The sequence below is a fragment of the Capra hircus genome, chromosome 26 (genome assembly GCF_001704415.2).
Source record: "Capra hircus breed San Clemente chromosome 26, ASM170441v1, whole genome shotgun sequence".
Taxonomy (NCBI): Eukaryota; Metazoa; Chordata; class Mammalia; order Artiodactyla; family Bovidae; genus Capra; species Capra hircus.
In genome coordinates this window covers 5302533-5319203 of record NC_030833.1, presented here as the reverse complement: position 1 = coordinate 5319203, position 16671 = coordinate 5302533, and the positions used below count along the sequence as shown (strand labels likewise).

General features: G+C 44.7%; 1 protein-coding gene across 2 annotated transcripts in view; it reads left to right on the top strand.

The window, feature by feature from the left end:
• Positions 1-16671, top strand: part of DOCK1 (dedicator of cytokinesis 1) — a 568807-nt gene that overhangs the window by 350106 nt on the left and 202030 nt on the right. For both annotated transcript variants that reach the window (XM_018041175.1, XM_018041176.1), the window contains exon 29: positions 10645-10739. In XM_018041175.1, the coding sequence (XP_017896664.1) occupies positions 10645-10739 (95 nt within the window). The remainder of the gene's footprint in view (positions 1-10644; positions 10740-16671) is intronic.

The following is a 16671-nucleotide window of genomic DNA, read 5'->3' as shown; positions in this document are numbered from 1 at the left end:
GTATGCACATGTATATTTAAGTTTGTATTTATCCAGTACTTTGGCCACCTCATGCGGAGAGTTGACGTATTGGAAAAGACCCTGATGTTGGGAAGGATTGAGGGTGGGAGGAGAAGGGGACAGAGGATGAAACGGCTGGATGGCATGACCGACTCGATGGGCATGAGTTTGGGTAGACTTCAGGGGTTGGTGATGGACAGGGAGGCCTAGTGTGCTGTGATTCATGGGGTCGCAAAGAGTCGGACACGACTGAGCGACTGGACTGAACTGATGTAATATTTAATAATATAATAGATAATAATAAATACATAGATTTAAATTTCTGAAGATACACAAATGGATTTATACCTTAAAATCATAGCAGTTTTCCTTCAATCAAAGTCAAGGGGGACTTGCCTGTGGTCCAGTGGTTAAGTGTTCACCTTCCAGTGCGGGGGCTGTGGGTTGGATCCCTAGTCGGGAAGCTAAGGTCCCACATGCCTCATGGCCAATAAAACCAAAACACAAAATAGAAGCAAGATTGTTACAAATTCAAAAAAGACTTTAAAAATGATCCACATCAGAAAAAGAAATCTTACAAAGGAGTCAAGGAGCAAGAATGTGTGTGTGATGGTGTGTCTGTATGTTTAGCTTTTGTGTGATATTAACCAGCAGTTCAGTGTAGGACTATTCTCAGGTGTTACCTGGTTAGTTTTTGTGTAATATTAAGGAGCAGTGTCATATAGGACTCTTCTCACGCATGTAACATATCACATGTGATGTTATCCTAGGATTCTTCAGCAGGTGTGTCATAGTGAGGTCCAATTTGCCTTGTGAAACATTTCATGCCTCCTGTTTGATCATCGGAAGGATCAATTCAGTTCAGTTCAGTCGCTCAGTCGTGTCCGACTATTGCAACCCCATGGACTGCAGCACTCCAGACCTCCTTGTCCATCACCAACTCCCAGAGTTTACTCAAACTCATGTCCATCAAGTTGGTGATGCCATCCAACCATCTCATTCTCTGTCGTCCCCTTCTCTTCCCGCCTTCAATCTTTAACCAGCATCAGGGTCTTTTCAAATGACTCAGTTCTTCGCATCATGTCACCAAAGTATTGGAGTTTCAGCTTCAACATCAGTCCTTCCAATGAACACCCAGGACTGATTTCCTTTAGGATGGACTGGTTGGATCTCCTTGCAGTCCAAGGGACTCTCAAGAGTCTTCTGCAACACCACAGTTCAAAAGCATCAGTTCTTCAGTGCTCAGCTTTCTTTATAGTCCAACTCTCACATCCATACATGACTACTGGAAAAACTATAGCCTTGACTAGGCAGACCTTTGTTGGCAAAGTAATGTCTCTGGTTTTTAATATGCTGTCTAGTTTGGTCATAACTTTCCTTCCATTTAATTTCTTGGCTGCAGTCACCATCTGCAGTGATTTTGGAGCCCCCCCCAAATAAAGTCAGCTACTGTTTCCCCTTCTATTTGCCATGAAGTAATGGGACCGGATGCCATGATCTTAGTTTTCTGAATGTTTAGCTTTAAGCCAGTTGTAGCAAAATCTATATGAGCAATTTCCTAGACAATGGTTCAAGCTGAAGGATAAACTATTTTAGAATGAGAAGCGTTACCCATGCTGAAAACTCAGGGCTCCAATAAATCATTTGTCCTTTACAGATTAGTCACGTGATCAAAATCATATGATTCATGCAAACTGTTAAAAATATTTAATCCGGATCATTCAAGTGTGCTGTGGATAGGGAAGCTTCAGAATATCATGAAAAAGTGATTTTACAAAATGGTGTTTAAAAATGACTGTAACGTCCTGAATTCCAAGCATGTACCCTCTCTCCTTGCAGGAAACAGATCATCAGATACTTGTTATGTGTTGTGGCCCTGATTTCCCAAGGGGGTTTATTTCTGTAGACACAGTGGTTCAAAGCATCAATTATTTGCGAACAATTTGATTTCCATTATGAAATGGCATTTGTGGTTTGGATATCACGAATTCGTACTGCAAAGATTTTAAACCTTTTTTACTGTTGTTAATCTGTCAGAACCTTCGTAAAATGGGTTCCTATCTGTTAACTATCTGTAGAGAGGATTTGACTATTTTTCTACTTGGACAACTGCTCACAAAAACGGAAGATATTTTGTGTTAAATAATTGGAAGTTAATCAGTAATGCCATGTGCAGAGAGACTCAACTCTTTTCTCAAGACCACTTCCTTGTTAAAAGTGCTACCTTAGGTTTTCAAATTTAGCCCTTTTTTTGGATGAATGAGTCATTCTCAAACAGAATTGCAGTTATGATCAACACCAAAGTCACCAGCCTCAGAACTGTTATTTTTACGGCCTCTCAGATGACCCCTTGGACCCCCAGACCGTGAGAGGATGGAACACAGCATGAAATGGAAAGACCAAGCCAGGAAAGAAAGAGGATGGACATTTCAGCTCAAAATTGTCATAATAGAGATCATCCCTTTAGGATGGGCAGCCATGAATGGTCTTTAAGTTCTTCTTCTGCATTGGAGATGCTGGTCTGAAGATGTGGCTGCTAGCTGTCCTAGGTCCAAGTCACAGAGTCAGGACCACAAGTGGAGAACTTGCTCAGCGTCCACTGTAAGATCGAAGTGATGAGGAGTACTCTGGACCTTCCAGGGCGGCCTGTTCTCATGACATGTGTCCCAAATTCCCACTAAGTGGCCCTAAGGGAATGTCTGTGGAGTGACTGAGTGAGTAAGGACTTATCCATGAACGCTGCAGGTAGAAGTGATGTTTCTCGGTTACAGGCTGAGTGAATCCAGGAGACACGACAGGGAAGGTTCAGAGAACCAGGCTACCCGGCCCTTCTCATCTCCGAGGAGGGCCCAGGGGGAGCCACAGTCTGCCACGCGCTCCTCCTCCTTCCTGTGGCCTCTCCCAGTCCTGTCTGCTTGTGGGTAACCTGGGGAAGCCCAGTCAAGCAGCCCTCTGAAACCTCAGGGCCCTCTTCCTGAAATGCCTCCTGTCTCCATCTGTCCAGCCTCTTCTGAGAACCCCTCCTGATGCCTGTCTTTGTCTCACCTGGCAGGTATCACCTGTTGCCCCTTCTGTTTGTCTGGTTTCTCGTCTGGCCCCATCAACCACCAGCCTGTGTTGGTGTGGTCTGGGGTGACTTCTCAACTGATGGAAAGCGGTGATGATGCTCACAGGGATTATGAAAGCGAGAATGTTTGCTGTGTGAGTGTCATTGCCTAGGAAGCCTTCTGCTCTTGGCCAGGCCTGGCCTTAAAGGCCCTGAGTTCCATGTGAAAACAGCCACCAAAGGGTGATTTGCAAGCCTGTGTAGAGACTGTCATGAGTGGGCAGAGGAGCCTGGCGCTGGGCATCTGTTTCTTTATCCCTGTGACCATTCCTCAGAGAAGAAATCTATTGAAGACTTTCTACCCTGGATGCTGAGTCCAAGGGTGCAGAATCCTTTTGCAGTGAGTTCACTCACAAGCTGCTTAGTGCAGAGCAACTGTGTTAAGAAGGTGGCGGTAATGAGAGCAGCAGAGCGCCCACGTCTGCTCTGAGTCCCCAGTGTAGTGGAGGGCATCACAGTTTACCCGGGAGTCCATCAGGCACCCCAGGTTATCCATGCTCCAAAAGAATGGTCGTTGTAAATCAGCCACACTGGACTGAGTCAGGTGGACAGGAAGTCTTTTTAAAAATCAAAATTAAGAAAGATTTTTGTCTTTATACTTGGCTGTGTTGGTGCTTCGCTGTGGCACATGAGCTCAGTGGTTGCAAGCTTAGTAATGGCGATGCATGGACTTATTTGCCCCTCAGTGTGTGGTGTCTTTGCTTCTCAACCAGGAATCGAACCCACATCCCTTGCATTGGAAGGTAGATTCTTAACCGCTGGACCACCAGGGAAGTCCTAAGGAAGGCTTTTTAAAAAAATTTATTTATTTATGTGTCTGTGTCGGGTCTTAGCTACCATGGTTTTCCCTTGTAGCCCAAGGACTCTCTAGTTATGCTGTCCAGGCTCAGTAGCTGATGCTCGTGGGCTTAATTCCTCCGCAGCGCATCGGATCGTAGTTCCCTGGACAGATTGAATCCACGTGCCCTGCATTGCATGGTCCGGTCCCCTTCCTACTGCACCACTAGGGAAGCCCTCAGGAAGGGTTGTTTTGCAAAAGAGAGGATTGTGGAATGTGTAGGAAGAGAAGAAGGAGTCCTGTAGGTGGGAGAGAAAGAAGGTGATGGGCCTGGAGAGGCACTGGGGTTTCAAACTGCACAAGGCCCCAGAGGTCATGTTAAGCGGTTTTGTGTCTTTATGTTTCTCTCATCTCTTTTTCTGTGCCATTCAGTTCAGTTCAGTTCAGTTCAGTTGCTCAGTCGTGTTCAACTCTGTAACTCCATGGACTGCAGCTCGCCAGGCTTCCCTGTCCATCACCAACTCCTGGATTTTGCTCAAACTCACGTCTGTCGAGTCAGTGATGCCGTCCAACCATCTCATCCTCTGTCATCCCCTTCTCCTCCTGCTCTCAATCTTTCCCAGCATCAAGGTCTTTTCCAATGAGTCAGCTCTTCGTACCAAGTGCCCAGAGTATTGGAGTTTCAGCTTCAGCATCAGTTCTTCCAGTGAGTATTCAGGGCTGATTTCCTTTAGGATTGACTGGTTTGATCTCCTTGCAGTCCAAGGGATTCTCAAGAGTCTTCTCCAACACCATAGTTCAAAAGCATTCTTTGGTGCCCAGCTTTCTTTATGGTCCAACTCTCACATCCATACATGACTACAGGAAAAACCATAGCTTTGACTAGATGGAACTTTGTCAGCAAAGTAATGTCTCTGCTTTTTAATATATTGTCTAGGTTGCTCATAGCTTTTCTTCCAAGGAGCAAGCATCTTTTAATTTCATGGCTGCAGTCACTATCTGCAGTGATTTTGGAGCCCAAGAAAGTAAAGTCTATCACTGTTTCCATTGCTTCCCCATCTATTTGCCATGAAGTAATGGAATCAGATGCCATGATCTTCATTTTTTGAATGTTGAGTTTTAAGCTTTTTCACTCTTCTCTTTACTTTCATCAAGAGGCTCTTTAGTTCCTTTTCACTTTCTGCCATAAGGGTGGTGTCATCTGCGTATCTGAAATATCGTTATTGATATTTCTCCTGCTAGTATTGATTTCAGCTTGTGCGTCATCCAGCCAAGCATTTCACATGATGTACTCTGCATATCATTAAATAGCAGGGTGACAGTATACAGCCTTGACATACTCCTTTACCAGTTTGGAACCAGTCTATTGTTCCATATCTGTCTCTAACTGTTGCTTCTTGACCTGCATACAGGTTTCTCAGGAGGCAAGTCAGGTGGTCCGGTATTCCCATTTCCTTAAGAATTTTCCACAGTTTGTTGTGTTCCACACAGTCAAAGGCTTTAGAATAGTCAATGAAGCAGAAGTAGATATTTTCCTGGAATTCTCTCGCTTTTTCTGTGATCCACCAGATGTTGGCAATTTAATCTCTGGTTCCTCTACCTTTTCTAGCTTGAACATCTGGAAGTTCTCTGTTCAGGTACTGTTGAAACCTAGCTTGGGGAATTTTGAGCATTACTTTGCTGGCATGTGAGATGAGTGTGATTGTGCGGGAGTTGGTACATTTTTTTGGCATTGCCTTTCTTTGGGATTGGAATGAAAACTGACCTTTCCATTCCTGTCACCACTGCTGAGTTTTCGAAATTTGCTGGCATATTGAGGGCAGCACTTTCATAGCATCATCTTTTAGGATTTGAAATAATTCAGCTGGAATTCCATCACCTCCACTAGCTTTTTCATAGTGACACTTCCTAAGACTCATTTTACTCAACACTCCAGGACATCTGGCTCTAGGTGAGTGATCATACCATCGTTGTGATCTGGGTCATTCAGATCTTTTTGTATAGTTGTTCTGTGTATTCTTGCCACCTCTTCTTAATATCATCTGCTTCTGTTAGATCCATACAATCTCTGTCCTTTATTGAGCCCATCTTTGCATGAAATGTTCCCTTGGTATCCCTAATTTTCTTGAAGAGATCTCTAGTCTTTCCCATTCTGTTCTTTTCCTCTATTTCTTTGCATTGATCACTTAGGAAGACTTTCTTATCTCTCCTTGCTATTCTTTGGAACTCTGCATTTAGATGGGCATATCTTTCCTTTTCTCCTTTGCCTTTTGCTTCTCTTCTTTTCTCAGATCTTTGTAAAGCCTCTTCAGATAACACTTTGCCTTTTTGCATTTCTTTTTCTTGGGGATGGTTTTGATCACGGCCTCCTGTGCAGGGTTACGAACCTCCGTCTATGTCATTGGTTTACCATTTTTCCACTAATTATTTTAAAGCATATATTTTTTTGAGTAAACTTTTATTTTGAGAGGATTGTAGGGTCAGTCATAGCTGTAAAAAATAATACAGAGCATCTTCGTATGCTTTGCTTAGTTTCTCCCCATGGTAGCGTCTTGCAGATCTATGGAAGAGTATCAAAATCAGAATGTTGATGGTGATACAGTCCACTAATCTCATATTGAGTGTCCCCATTTAGCTTGCAAGCTTTCTTCCTTTCATCATTAAAAATGTCAAGCATACAGAAAAGCTGAAAGGATAGTACAGTGAAAACCATTATTCCTATCACTTGAATTCATCAGGTGCAAGCATTCTGCCATATTAGCCTCTACTATCTATCTCTAGTGGGCCTCCCTGGTTGCTCAGATGGTAAAGAACCCACCTGCAATGTGGGTAGTCCCAGGTTCGATCCCTGGGTCAGGAAGATTACCTGGAGAAGGGAAAGGCAACCCACTTCAGTATTCTTGCTTGGAGAATTCCATGGACAGAGGAGTCAGGTGGGCTACAATCCATGGGGTTGCGATGAGTCAGACAGGACTGAGCGACTAACACTTACTTATGTATCTCTAGGTGTCTTTTTCTATGAACACGTAGCCAAATCCTGGCAGAATGTGAGAAGCAAGCGAGTGGCTCAGCAGGTAGCTCTCAAGGGTGAAGACAATGTGCAGTGGCTTCGCTGTTCTTCCAGAACATTGCTGTCATCTCTTCACACCATCGGCATGCACATTCTCCCTCTGTTCTCCCCGGTCTCTGCTGTCTTTCATTACAGGCTTTCTCAAAGCTGCACCTAGTCCAGATTCGCTCATGGTGTTTGCTTACTTCTCATTAATCTCTTTTTTTTCCTAAAATAAGTTGATCGCCTTGTTTTTCTTTCCCTTTCATGGCATCGCTTCTTAAAGTTCAATTTCATTTTCACTTATCTTCTGCTTTTGAACAGATAGAGCCATTAGCTTTGCAGACCTCGCCCGCGCCATCCCCCCGCTTCCGCCCGCCCCCATTCTGTAATTTTTGATTGCTGCTTTGTGTGCAGATTTGTTTCTTCAAAGTCATATGTCCTGCAGACTGAGCGTCACCGACTCGACGGACAGGAGCCTGAGTGGACTCCGGGAGTTGGTGATGGACAAGGAGGCCTGGCGTGCTGTGATTCATGGGGTTGCAGAGAGTCGGACACGACTGAGCGACTGAACTGAACTGAACTGACTGACAATCTGGAAAGTGAAAGTGTTGGTCACTCAGTCATGTCCTACTCTTTTTGAGCCCGTGGACTGTAGCCTACCAGGCTCCTCTGTCCATGGAATTCTCTAGGCAAGAATACTGAATTGGGTAGCCCTTCCCTTCTCCAGGAGATTGTCCCAACCTAGGGATTAAAGCCAAGTCTCCCACATTGCAGGTGACCTCTTTACCATCTGAGCCAACAAGGAAACCCTCCACAAACTGGAAGCTTTATCTAAAATCCAAGGTCGCCTTTTGGCAAGCGGAAGAGAAGTTGTGGTTCAGCATGCCCTGTTATGTCTGTCAGGAGGCTAGGAATTCCAGGCTGACCACTGCTGATGATAGTGGGTTTGATCACTTGGTTAAAAGGGAATAACTTCTGGATCTCTCTGTTGTGAAGATACATGGCCCTTGAAGGTCATCATGGAGACTTTGGGTAATACATTGGTGTCCACAGTAAATTGGCAGGAGTCTTATCCTCTAGCAGTTTCATCAGTTGAGTTAACATCTATTGATGGTCCTTGTCTGAAACAGTGATTTCTTTGACTTAAGAGAAGGGTGTCTTCCTTCTTCTGAGAATTAAGAGTCTTTGGCTTTTACCTAAGAACATTTGGAAGCCACTGAGGACATAGGTTCAGTGGAAGATTGAGGAGGTGTTGATGCCTTGATCAGATTTGAAGAGGCCACTCTGAATGAAGTGTGGGCATCAAGACGGACTAGAATGGTCATAGGTAGATGGGCTAGCCTTTCCCTCCGGGAGTCCCGGTGAAAAATGATGACCAATTATCCAAGTGGATGGGGCCAGAGATGGACAGAAGCAGATGGTTTTATAACAAGAAGACTTTGCCTGTGGAATGCATTGATGGCGCTTATTAGAGTTGTTCCCTTATTATATGGAACATCCTGTGTACAATCTAGCTAAAAATGCAGCAGGAATGGGTTGATATAAAATGATGAAAATTTCACAAAATGTGTATTAAATCCTCCAACTCCTCTTGTCAACTTGGAGATGGCAGTTGTAATAGCCTGTTCAGCCTCATCAGCCATTCCGGTAAAGGCGGTGGTGGGGACCACCACCATGGCTGCTAATTTATGCAGACCAACAGGGAAAGCCTTGAAAAACCTCATCTCCCACAATCTGCAGCATTTTGTTTGATCAGCAAAGTACCAACATTTAATAGCTGAGCCATACTAATGAAGTATGGGACTGTGTTTCCTAGAGGAAAAAAAAAAAAGGAGTTGGTATGGGAAAATATGCTTCTCTTCCAGAATAATAAAAACCAGACCCTGTATCTCAATTATTAGGCTTTGAGGAGTAATCAGCAAGAAAGCCAGCAATTTCATGCAAATAGAGATGTGACTAAATTATGGCCCTCAGCCTGCAAAGAGGGCAACCTGGTCATTAAAACGGGAAACTCTTGACAAAGTGGGGAACCTTAAGTAGTGAAATATGAATTTCAGGAATTAAACTGGGAAAAGAAAAGTGTTCCTTGTGTCAGGGGTCATTGAGAACACCTCTTGCTCGCAAGCCCTGCTGGTTGGGGCTGCTGGGGGCAGCGTTGGGAGGACACGGGACTCACTTTTCCCTCTTGACTCTGCCTTCTATCCTAACCTCTCGGCGCTGGAGGCTTCTGTTGTAACAAGCGTGATCACGGTGGCTCCTGGAGTTTTTATTCATGCGAGGGGCTCCACAAGGCCCTCCCGCAGCAGAAATGACTCGCTGTAACTCTGTAAGCTGGCCAAGGTGGCAGAGAAGGTGTCTTTGATCCTTGGCTTATTCCTACCATCAAATGGAACTTGTGTCTTTTTGCAAGAAGGTCTTGTGTAGAACTCTGTGCTGGGAATTGCTTTCTGGGATGCTTAAATTCTGCTCACCTCCTCAGTCTTCACAGCCATTGCACTTAATTATGAATCAGTAGATGAAATAAATGGGAAACATCCATTCATTTGCTCATCTATGACCGCGGCCTCATTTTCCTAACATGACTTCTCAGCTGCTTGTCCCCTTTCCACCCAGATCTTGAGGGAGCAAGTGCCCTCTATTACTGGGGTGTGCACTTTTGGGACACCTGGTTGTTTTGTTCAGGTGAGCTCAGAATGAGCTCTGAACTGTCAGATTCAAGAAAATCTCCTAATTCTGACAGCACAGAGTGGACCCACTAGGAGTAGGGAACCCTCTCCCAATGCTAGGAGCTGTCTAATCAGTGTGGAAGCAAGGTCGGGTTGCAGGCCGCCGCTCTGAACTGCAGGGGACCATCTAGGAGACAAGAGAGCCATCACTGAGTAGCTTATGGAGTTGATGATGCCACGTAAGAGACTTTGGCAACTTGACCATGTGTTTGATTGCTTTACAGAGTGCTGACTAGGTGCAGATTGTCAGGAGTTCCTGTCTGCACCTTTCATTTGTTAAATTATGTAAGAAAAAGGGAAGGATAATAATACTGCAGGTTGAATTTGATGGGCCCTGTTTATAATTAAAATGTAGGTAAATATGGCCTTCCCTGATTAGCTCAGTCGGTAAAGAATCCGCCTGCAATGCGGAAGACCTTGGCTCGTCCCCTGGGTTGGAGCGATCCCCTGGAGAAGGCAAAGGCTACCCACTCCAGTATTCTGGCCTGGAGAATTCCATGGACTGTATAGTCCATGGGGTCGGAAAGAGCTGGGCATGACCGAGTAACTTCCACTCACTCAGATAAATATAAGACGTAGTTACAGCCTGTATATTATATTTGATATAAGACGTAGTTACAGCCTGCATATTATATTTGATTGAAAGTGTTTCCTTAAGCAGAAAGAGTGTGAATATATGTAACTTTCAGGGGTTTATTCCTTATATCTCTTAGAGGGACATGACAAGAGACTCTTAGTATATCCTTGAAAAAGTTCTGCAGGACATGAGGTACTCAGGTACATAGAAAGGCAGAAGGTGTCATATGCAGCTCTGTGAAATACATCTTCATTAATTTGTGCTATGTTTTCATTCAGCTAAAAAAAGAGTAATAATAATAAGGTCATTTATAAATTTATAATGCAGTTACTCTGGGGGTGGAGGTGGGCATCGGCTTTCACCTTTTTCTCAGTGGGCTGTTTGAACGTTCTGCTTTTATTTCAGGATTTCCTGATGGAGACATTCATCATGTTTAAGAACCTCATTGGGAAGAATGTCTACCCGTTCGACTGGGTGATTATGAACATGATGCAGAATAAGTGAGTACCGGGGGGGCTCTCCTGGAGGAGGTGCCCAGCTCACGGCTGGTGGCAGCGGAGGTGTTGCCTGGGTACCACAGGGTGGCCCCGCTTCTGCGATGCAAGTGGTTCTTTGGAAAAATGGGCTTGGAGATTGAGTGCCTTTCTTATGTCAGCGCAGGGCTTTGGGGTTGAGAACTTGGGCTCTGCACCCCCCAGAAATTGAACATGACTGTGATCCATCCTTCGCTCTGCCTTTGTCCGGGGCTTCTGTTTGCCGTCCAGTTTTAAACATATGTGTTTATTAACCGAAGCGATTCTCAGTTCTATGGGAGGCTTTTGAAGAGTGTTTGCATTTCACATATTTCAGCTTAAAAAAATCATGAGCATTTTCATTATATTTATTCAATATTAAGTGTGTGCCGTGTTCATCGTCTCCCTGTGAGGGCTGTTGGTTAAATTTCTAGCATGTGGGTTTTATAATTTCTGTAAGTGCCATCAAAGACCATGGGGTTCTCCGTCACATGTGGTTTCTAGAAGGAATGTCTGTTGATTTCTTTTTGCCCCTTCCTTGTTACTGAGAGTGTTATGGAGATGACTGTCGGTTTATAGTCAGTGCAGTGGTAAGACATAAGACAGGAGAGCTTGTGTACCCTTGACCCAGGTAAAATGTTGACAATAACATTTTGCAAAACTGCAACACTGAACTGCAGCCAGGGAACAGACCTTGATGCAATGTAGCCGTCTTATTCAGGTTTTCCTGGCTTGATTTATATGCTTTAGTGCTTGTGTTTCCTTTCTCACAGATTTTTTTCATGTGGGGTGTGTTCTCAAATCCACCCCCATGGTAAGCACACATTTCTTTCACCGTAGGGATCCCTCTGGAACTCTTTTAAGTTGTTGTATCAGTGGTTTGTTCCTTTCCGTTGCTGCATGGTGGTCCACAGTGTGGATGTGCCACAGATGGTTTAACCATTTTTTTTTTTAACCACTGAAGGACGTCTAGTCTTTTCTCATTCTGGGGCTACTACAGATAGATCTATTACAATTAAATCTGTTATGGACATTCAGGTTTTTGCATGGACTTGAGTCTTCATTTCCCTGGCACAAATGTCCCAGGGGTGTAAATGCCGTGCTTGTGCGAATTTACTTCAGCTGTGTCAGACTCTGTGCAACCCCATGGACTGTAGCTCACTGGGTTCCTCTGTCCATGGGACTCTCCAGGCACGAATACTGGAGTGAGTAGCCGTTCCCTTCTCCAGGGGATCTTCATGACCCCGGCTCGAACCTGCACCTCTTGCATCTCCTGCCTTGGCAGGCGGGCTCTTTACGCTAGTGTGGCCTATAAATGCTGATTGCATGGTAATTGCCTGTCTAGTTTTATCAGGAACTGCCAGACTCTGGTTGCATTGTTCTCTATCCCCATTCGCTGGAAGAGATGTCTGTCTTCTCTGCCTCCTTACCTGCATTTGCTGTCGTTGACATTTTTTTTCTGGCCCTTCTGGCTGATGTGTACCATGTCTCACTGTGGTTTTCATTTGCATTTTCCCTGATAACTTTGCCTCTTTTTGATGATTTTGTCCACCCCACGAGCAGATTTGTAGCAGCAAGGATCTTTCTCTTTGTCTTTTCTGGTGATGCTACAATACTTTCTAGAATGAGCATGCTTAGTTCAGTCTTGTCCAACTCTTTGCAACCTCATGGACTGTAGACCACCAGGCTCCTCTGTCCTTAGGATTTTTCAGGCAAGAATGCAGGAGTGGGTTTCTATTTCCTCCTCCAAGGGATCTTCCCGACCCAGGGACTGAACTTATGTCTCCTGCATTGGCAGGCAGATTCTTTACCTGCTGAACCACCAGGGAAGTCCCACTTTCTGGGACAACAGGGATGAAATAGGCCCTGGGAACCAGCAGCGGCTGTTTTAAGCAGGCCTCTGCTAGGGCTGAGCCTCACTGAGTGTCGTCCCTCTGAAGTCATCTGTTGCTGTGGCTGAAACCTCCTTCGGTGCATCTGAAGACACCAGAGAAGTGGGGAGGCGCAGGAGCTGCATCCCGCAGCTGCAGAGATAAGGGCCTCCTGCGGCTCAGAGCAGGGGTCCTGGCCTCGGCTTCCTGGGTTTCCACCTGCTGCCTTTTGGGATCTGCATTGTTACCCTGAACGTGAGGAACTTAAAGCACGAGGCTTCTCTTCCTTTTTCTCTGTTGGGATTAACTTTTTTGAGTGATGGCTTAGCATGAGGCTCGAGAGCTGCAGTTTTCACATCTTCAGTGGTCTATCTTCCACATAAAACAAACACACTGACAAACAGAACCCACTGTCTTGGATGCACATGAAAGCCTGGGTTCTCCTTACTCTGCTGGATGAAAACGACTGTCCTGTCTTTCCCATCTAGCAGTGAAATAAGTAGGGGCCTCTGTGTTTAGGGGCTTCCCAGGTGGCGCTAGTGGTAAAGAACCCACCTGCCAACCCAGGAGGCATAAGAGACTCGGGTTCGATCCCTGGGTGGGGAAGATCCCCTGGAGGAGGGCATGGCAACCCACTCCGGTGTTCTTGTCTGGAGAATTCCCATGGACAGAGAAGCCCAGTGGCCTATAGTCCATAGAATCGCACAGACTCGGACACAACTGAAGCGACTTAGCACACACAGTACACGCTGCATTTAACCAGGCCTGGGAGATGTGCCTGCCACATCAGTAGCGAAGCCACAGAACTAAAGGCAGCTCTGGCTCCATCAGGAGGCAGTGGGTGTGCACCAGCTGCACGTGGACTTGGCTTGCCCTATGTCCCCTGCAGAGCGGCCGTGTCCCGATACCCATAGGGTCACAAGTAGTCGGACATGACCAAAGTGACTTAGCACACACACCCCTTAAATATGCCTTTGCTTTTAATCTTATAGACTCTGAAACACAACTTTTCTGTAAGATTTACTACTTAACCTGAATGACTTTTAAGCATAGAAGTCAAGGAGTTCCTACTAAGCCTTTTGGTGCCATTAAACGTCTGTATGTGTTCCAGAGGATCACATCCATTCCTGAGCTCTGTGGAGTCCTCCTGTGGACTTTTAGGACAGAATATCATCATAAAATAATTTCCTGTAGAAATTACATAGATACCATAGAGCATTGTTCCTATGTCACTATCTATTTGCCCCTTTTTATTCCTGTAATAAGGAGTTCATGATCTGAAGATTTATTGGAAGGACTGATGCTGAAGCTCCAATACTTTGGCCACCTGATGAGAAAAGCCTGCTCTTTGGAAAAGACTGATGCTGGGAAAGGTTGAGGGCAAGAGGAAAAGGGGGCGGCAGAGGATGAAATGATTAGATAGCATCACTGACTCAGTGGACATGCATTTGAGCAAACTCCGAGAGACAGTGAAGGACAGGGAAGCCTGGCATGCTGCAGGCCCTGAGGCTGCAGAGTCGGACACGACTTCGTGACTGAACAACAAATTCCTTTAACGTAAGAGCTTGTTATCTTACATGTTGCCAGACTCGCCTGCTCCTCTCTTCCTAGCAGGCATCACAGACTTCCTTGCCTCCTTGGGATAAACAGTGATTCCCAGCAGCTTCCGGAGTCTGTATTTAAGTTTTAACAGCACAGCTGGACATGCAGCTTTACCACCTACGGCTCAGAAACTGACAGAACCAGCCACTGTGGTCCCTTAAATGTGTGCTTGTTCAGCTTCGCCTCTACAAATAGGACTGTTCTTCAGTCCATGGGGCTTGTAAAATGTAATTAAAAACAGTGTCCATTAGTTTTGGGGCCACAGCTTGTAAATCAAGCATCAAGTTTATAGTTTATAATGAATATCCCAAAGGACAGTAGTCACTCAACTGCTGTATTCAAGATAGCAAGTGATTGGTGATAGCCTGGCATTATAACTCTGCTCTAGGATATACGGGAGCCAGATGGTGGGATGACATTTAAGATGAGCACAGTTCAGATACAGGAGCTGTGTGCTTGTGTGTTAGCATGCAGAAGTGCTGGTTAATCTGCCCAGAGGGAAGCAGACGCTAAGTTTCCGTTTAAGATCTCAGGTGGTATTGGAAGCCTAGATCTTCACTGTTGGCGTGTAAGTGCTGTCCGCTACTTTTGAACTTGGATCAGCTGGAATTCTCAGGTTTACGCTTTGCGGAGTGTGTAGCCTGGTCTCATGGTGAAGAATTATGCTGTGGCTTTGTTAGAGTTCTCTCTGGTTGTTAACATGAATGCAGCCTCTTGGTTGCATTTCTGTGGGTTTCTTTTGGTCTCAGAGCTTGACATCATCCCAGTGGTGTTTGTGGACTAATAATCCTGAGTAGATTGTTTGCTTTTTTTTTTTTTTCTTCTGGCTGAACTGCAGGGTCTTAGTTCCCCGACCAGGGATCGAACCCCATGCCTCTTGCAATGGAAGCACAGATTTTAGCCACTGTACCTGCCAGGAAAGTCCCCAGACTCGATTTCTAAGGCAGAGGAGTGACCTGGTAGGAAATGAGTCTGTTGGTTTGACTGAATTCCTTTTTCACCTTGAAGGAGCGTTTGTTATCAACTGCTTTTATTTACCTGTGATAGGCATCTCTACTGTGTACCATGAGGTGAAAACAGGGGCAGGATTGGGTGTAATTTTCAGATTTTTAGAATTAGACTTTCTTATTTATGTGGAAATAAAACCTTTCTTACATCTGTCCACCATTCAAACTTGCAGCAGACTTTTTAAAATTCAGCTACCTTGATTCAGCTTCTCCCCAGGTCCTCTTCTCTTAGGATGAAAAATAAATTAAACGATCACTTTTACTTCCTCAGAAGTCTCATTGTTTGCAGCTGTGATTATCAGTGTTTTCTGGGGTCCTTCTCTGTTGGTGTAGATTTTGTGTCTCATTCTTCTTGATTTTGTCCATGTTCAGCTGGGGCCTAAAGGAGCTTATGTTTATAATTTGTGATTTATTATCCTATGTACATTCATAAAGAACTTGGTATATTTTGCAAGTAAGGATTCATAGACTGTGGATATAAAATAGACCAGGTAAAATGATAGAGAAAACTGGAAACTTTTTAGAAGCCAAAATGCTTGAAGCTGCCTGGGAGATGAAGCACGAAGGAAAATATAATGGGTTGCAAAATTCTCACTGGGTGATAAAAAAGATCCTTGCAGTTTGTCAGGGAAGACTGGCAATTTATGGTGAAGATCCTTATGTATAACATATTGAGCAAGAGAATATCACCATAAAGGAATCAGTTGAGAACTCAAAATTGTGCCATAGGAAATGGAGGGCATTGGTATTTCAGTTTTGATATGCCTGAGATGTTACGGGTCAGCACGCTGATCCTAAGAGCAGTCGGTCATCATTGGACCTGTCCTAAAGCTTCTTGAATGTAGTGGATTTTCTGAGCTACCCAATTTAGTCTTGGCAAGTTGTTGACCATGCAAATACTGGAGACTAACCAATCAAAATTACTGTCTAGTTTGACTTTATCTGAAGTCAGGTCTTCATCTTAAATGTGTGCTTTCAAACACTGAAATGTCGAAGCGTGTCTGGTGGTCCAGGGGTTCGCCTTTCTAGCGCAAGGGGTGCCAGTTCGATCCCTGGTTGGGGAACTGAGTCCACGTGCCTTGGGGTCAAAAAGCCAAAGCATAAAACAGAAACAATATTGTAACAAATTCAATGAAGACTTTAAAAACAAAACACTGTAATTTCTTCCCAACTTGGAATTTATAACATCACATTGCTGTTGATTTCACGTGTCTGGGTTTTACTTGTTTTTGGGTCGTGGCAGCATGGAGGCAGAACAGTCTAGCATAATGGGCACAGGGTTGGGTCCTAGGTTACCTCTGTTTGATTGTGTTGGCGCATTTCTGCTCCTCCTTCCCTCACCTGTGAGTCCAGCATTTTTGGACCAAGGAGTGTTCTGCTCAACCCGTCAGCACACTGCATTGTTTCCACCAACCTAATGTATGCAGTACATGTTTATAC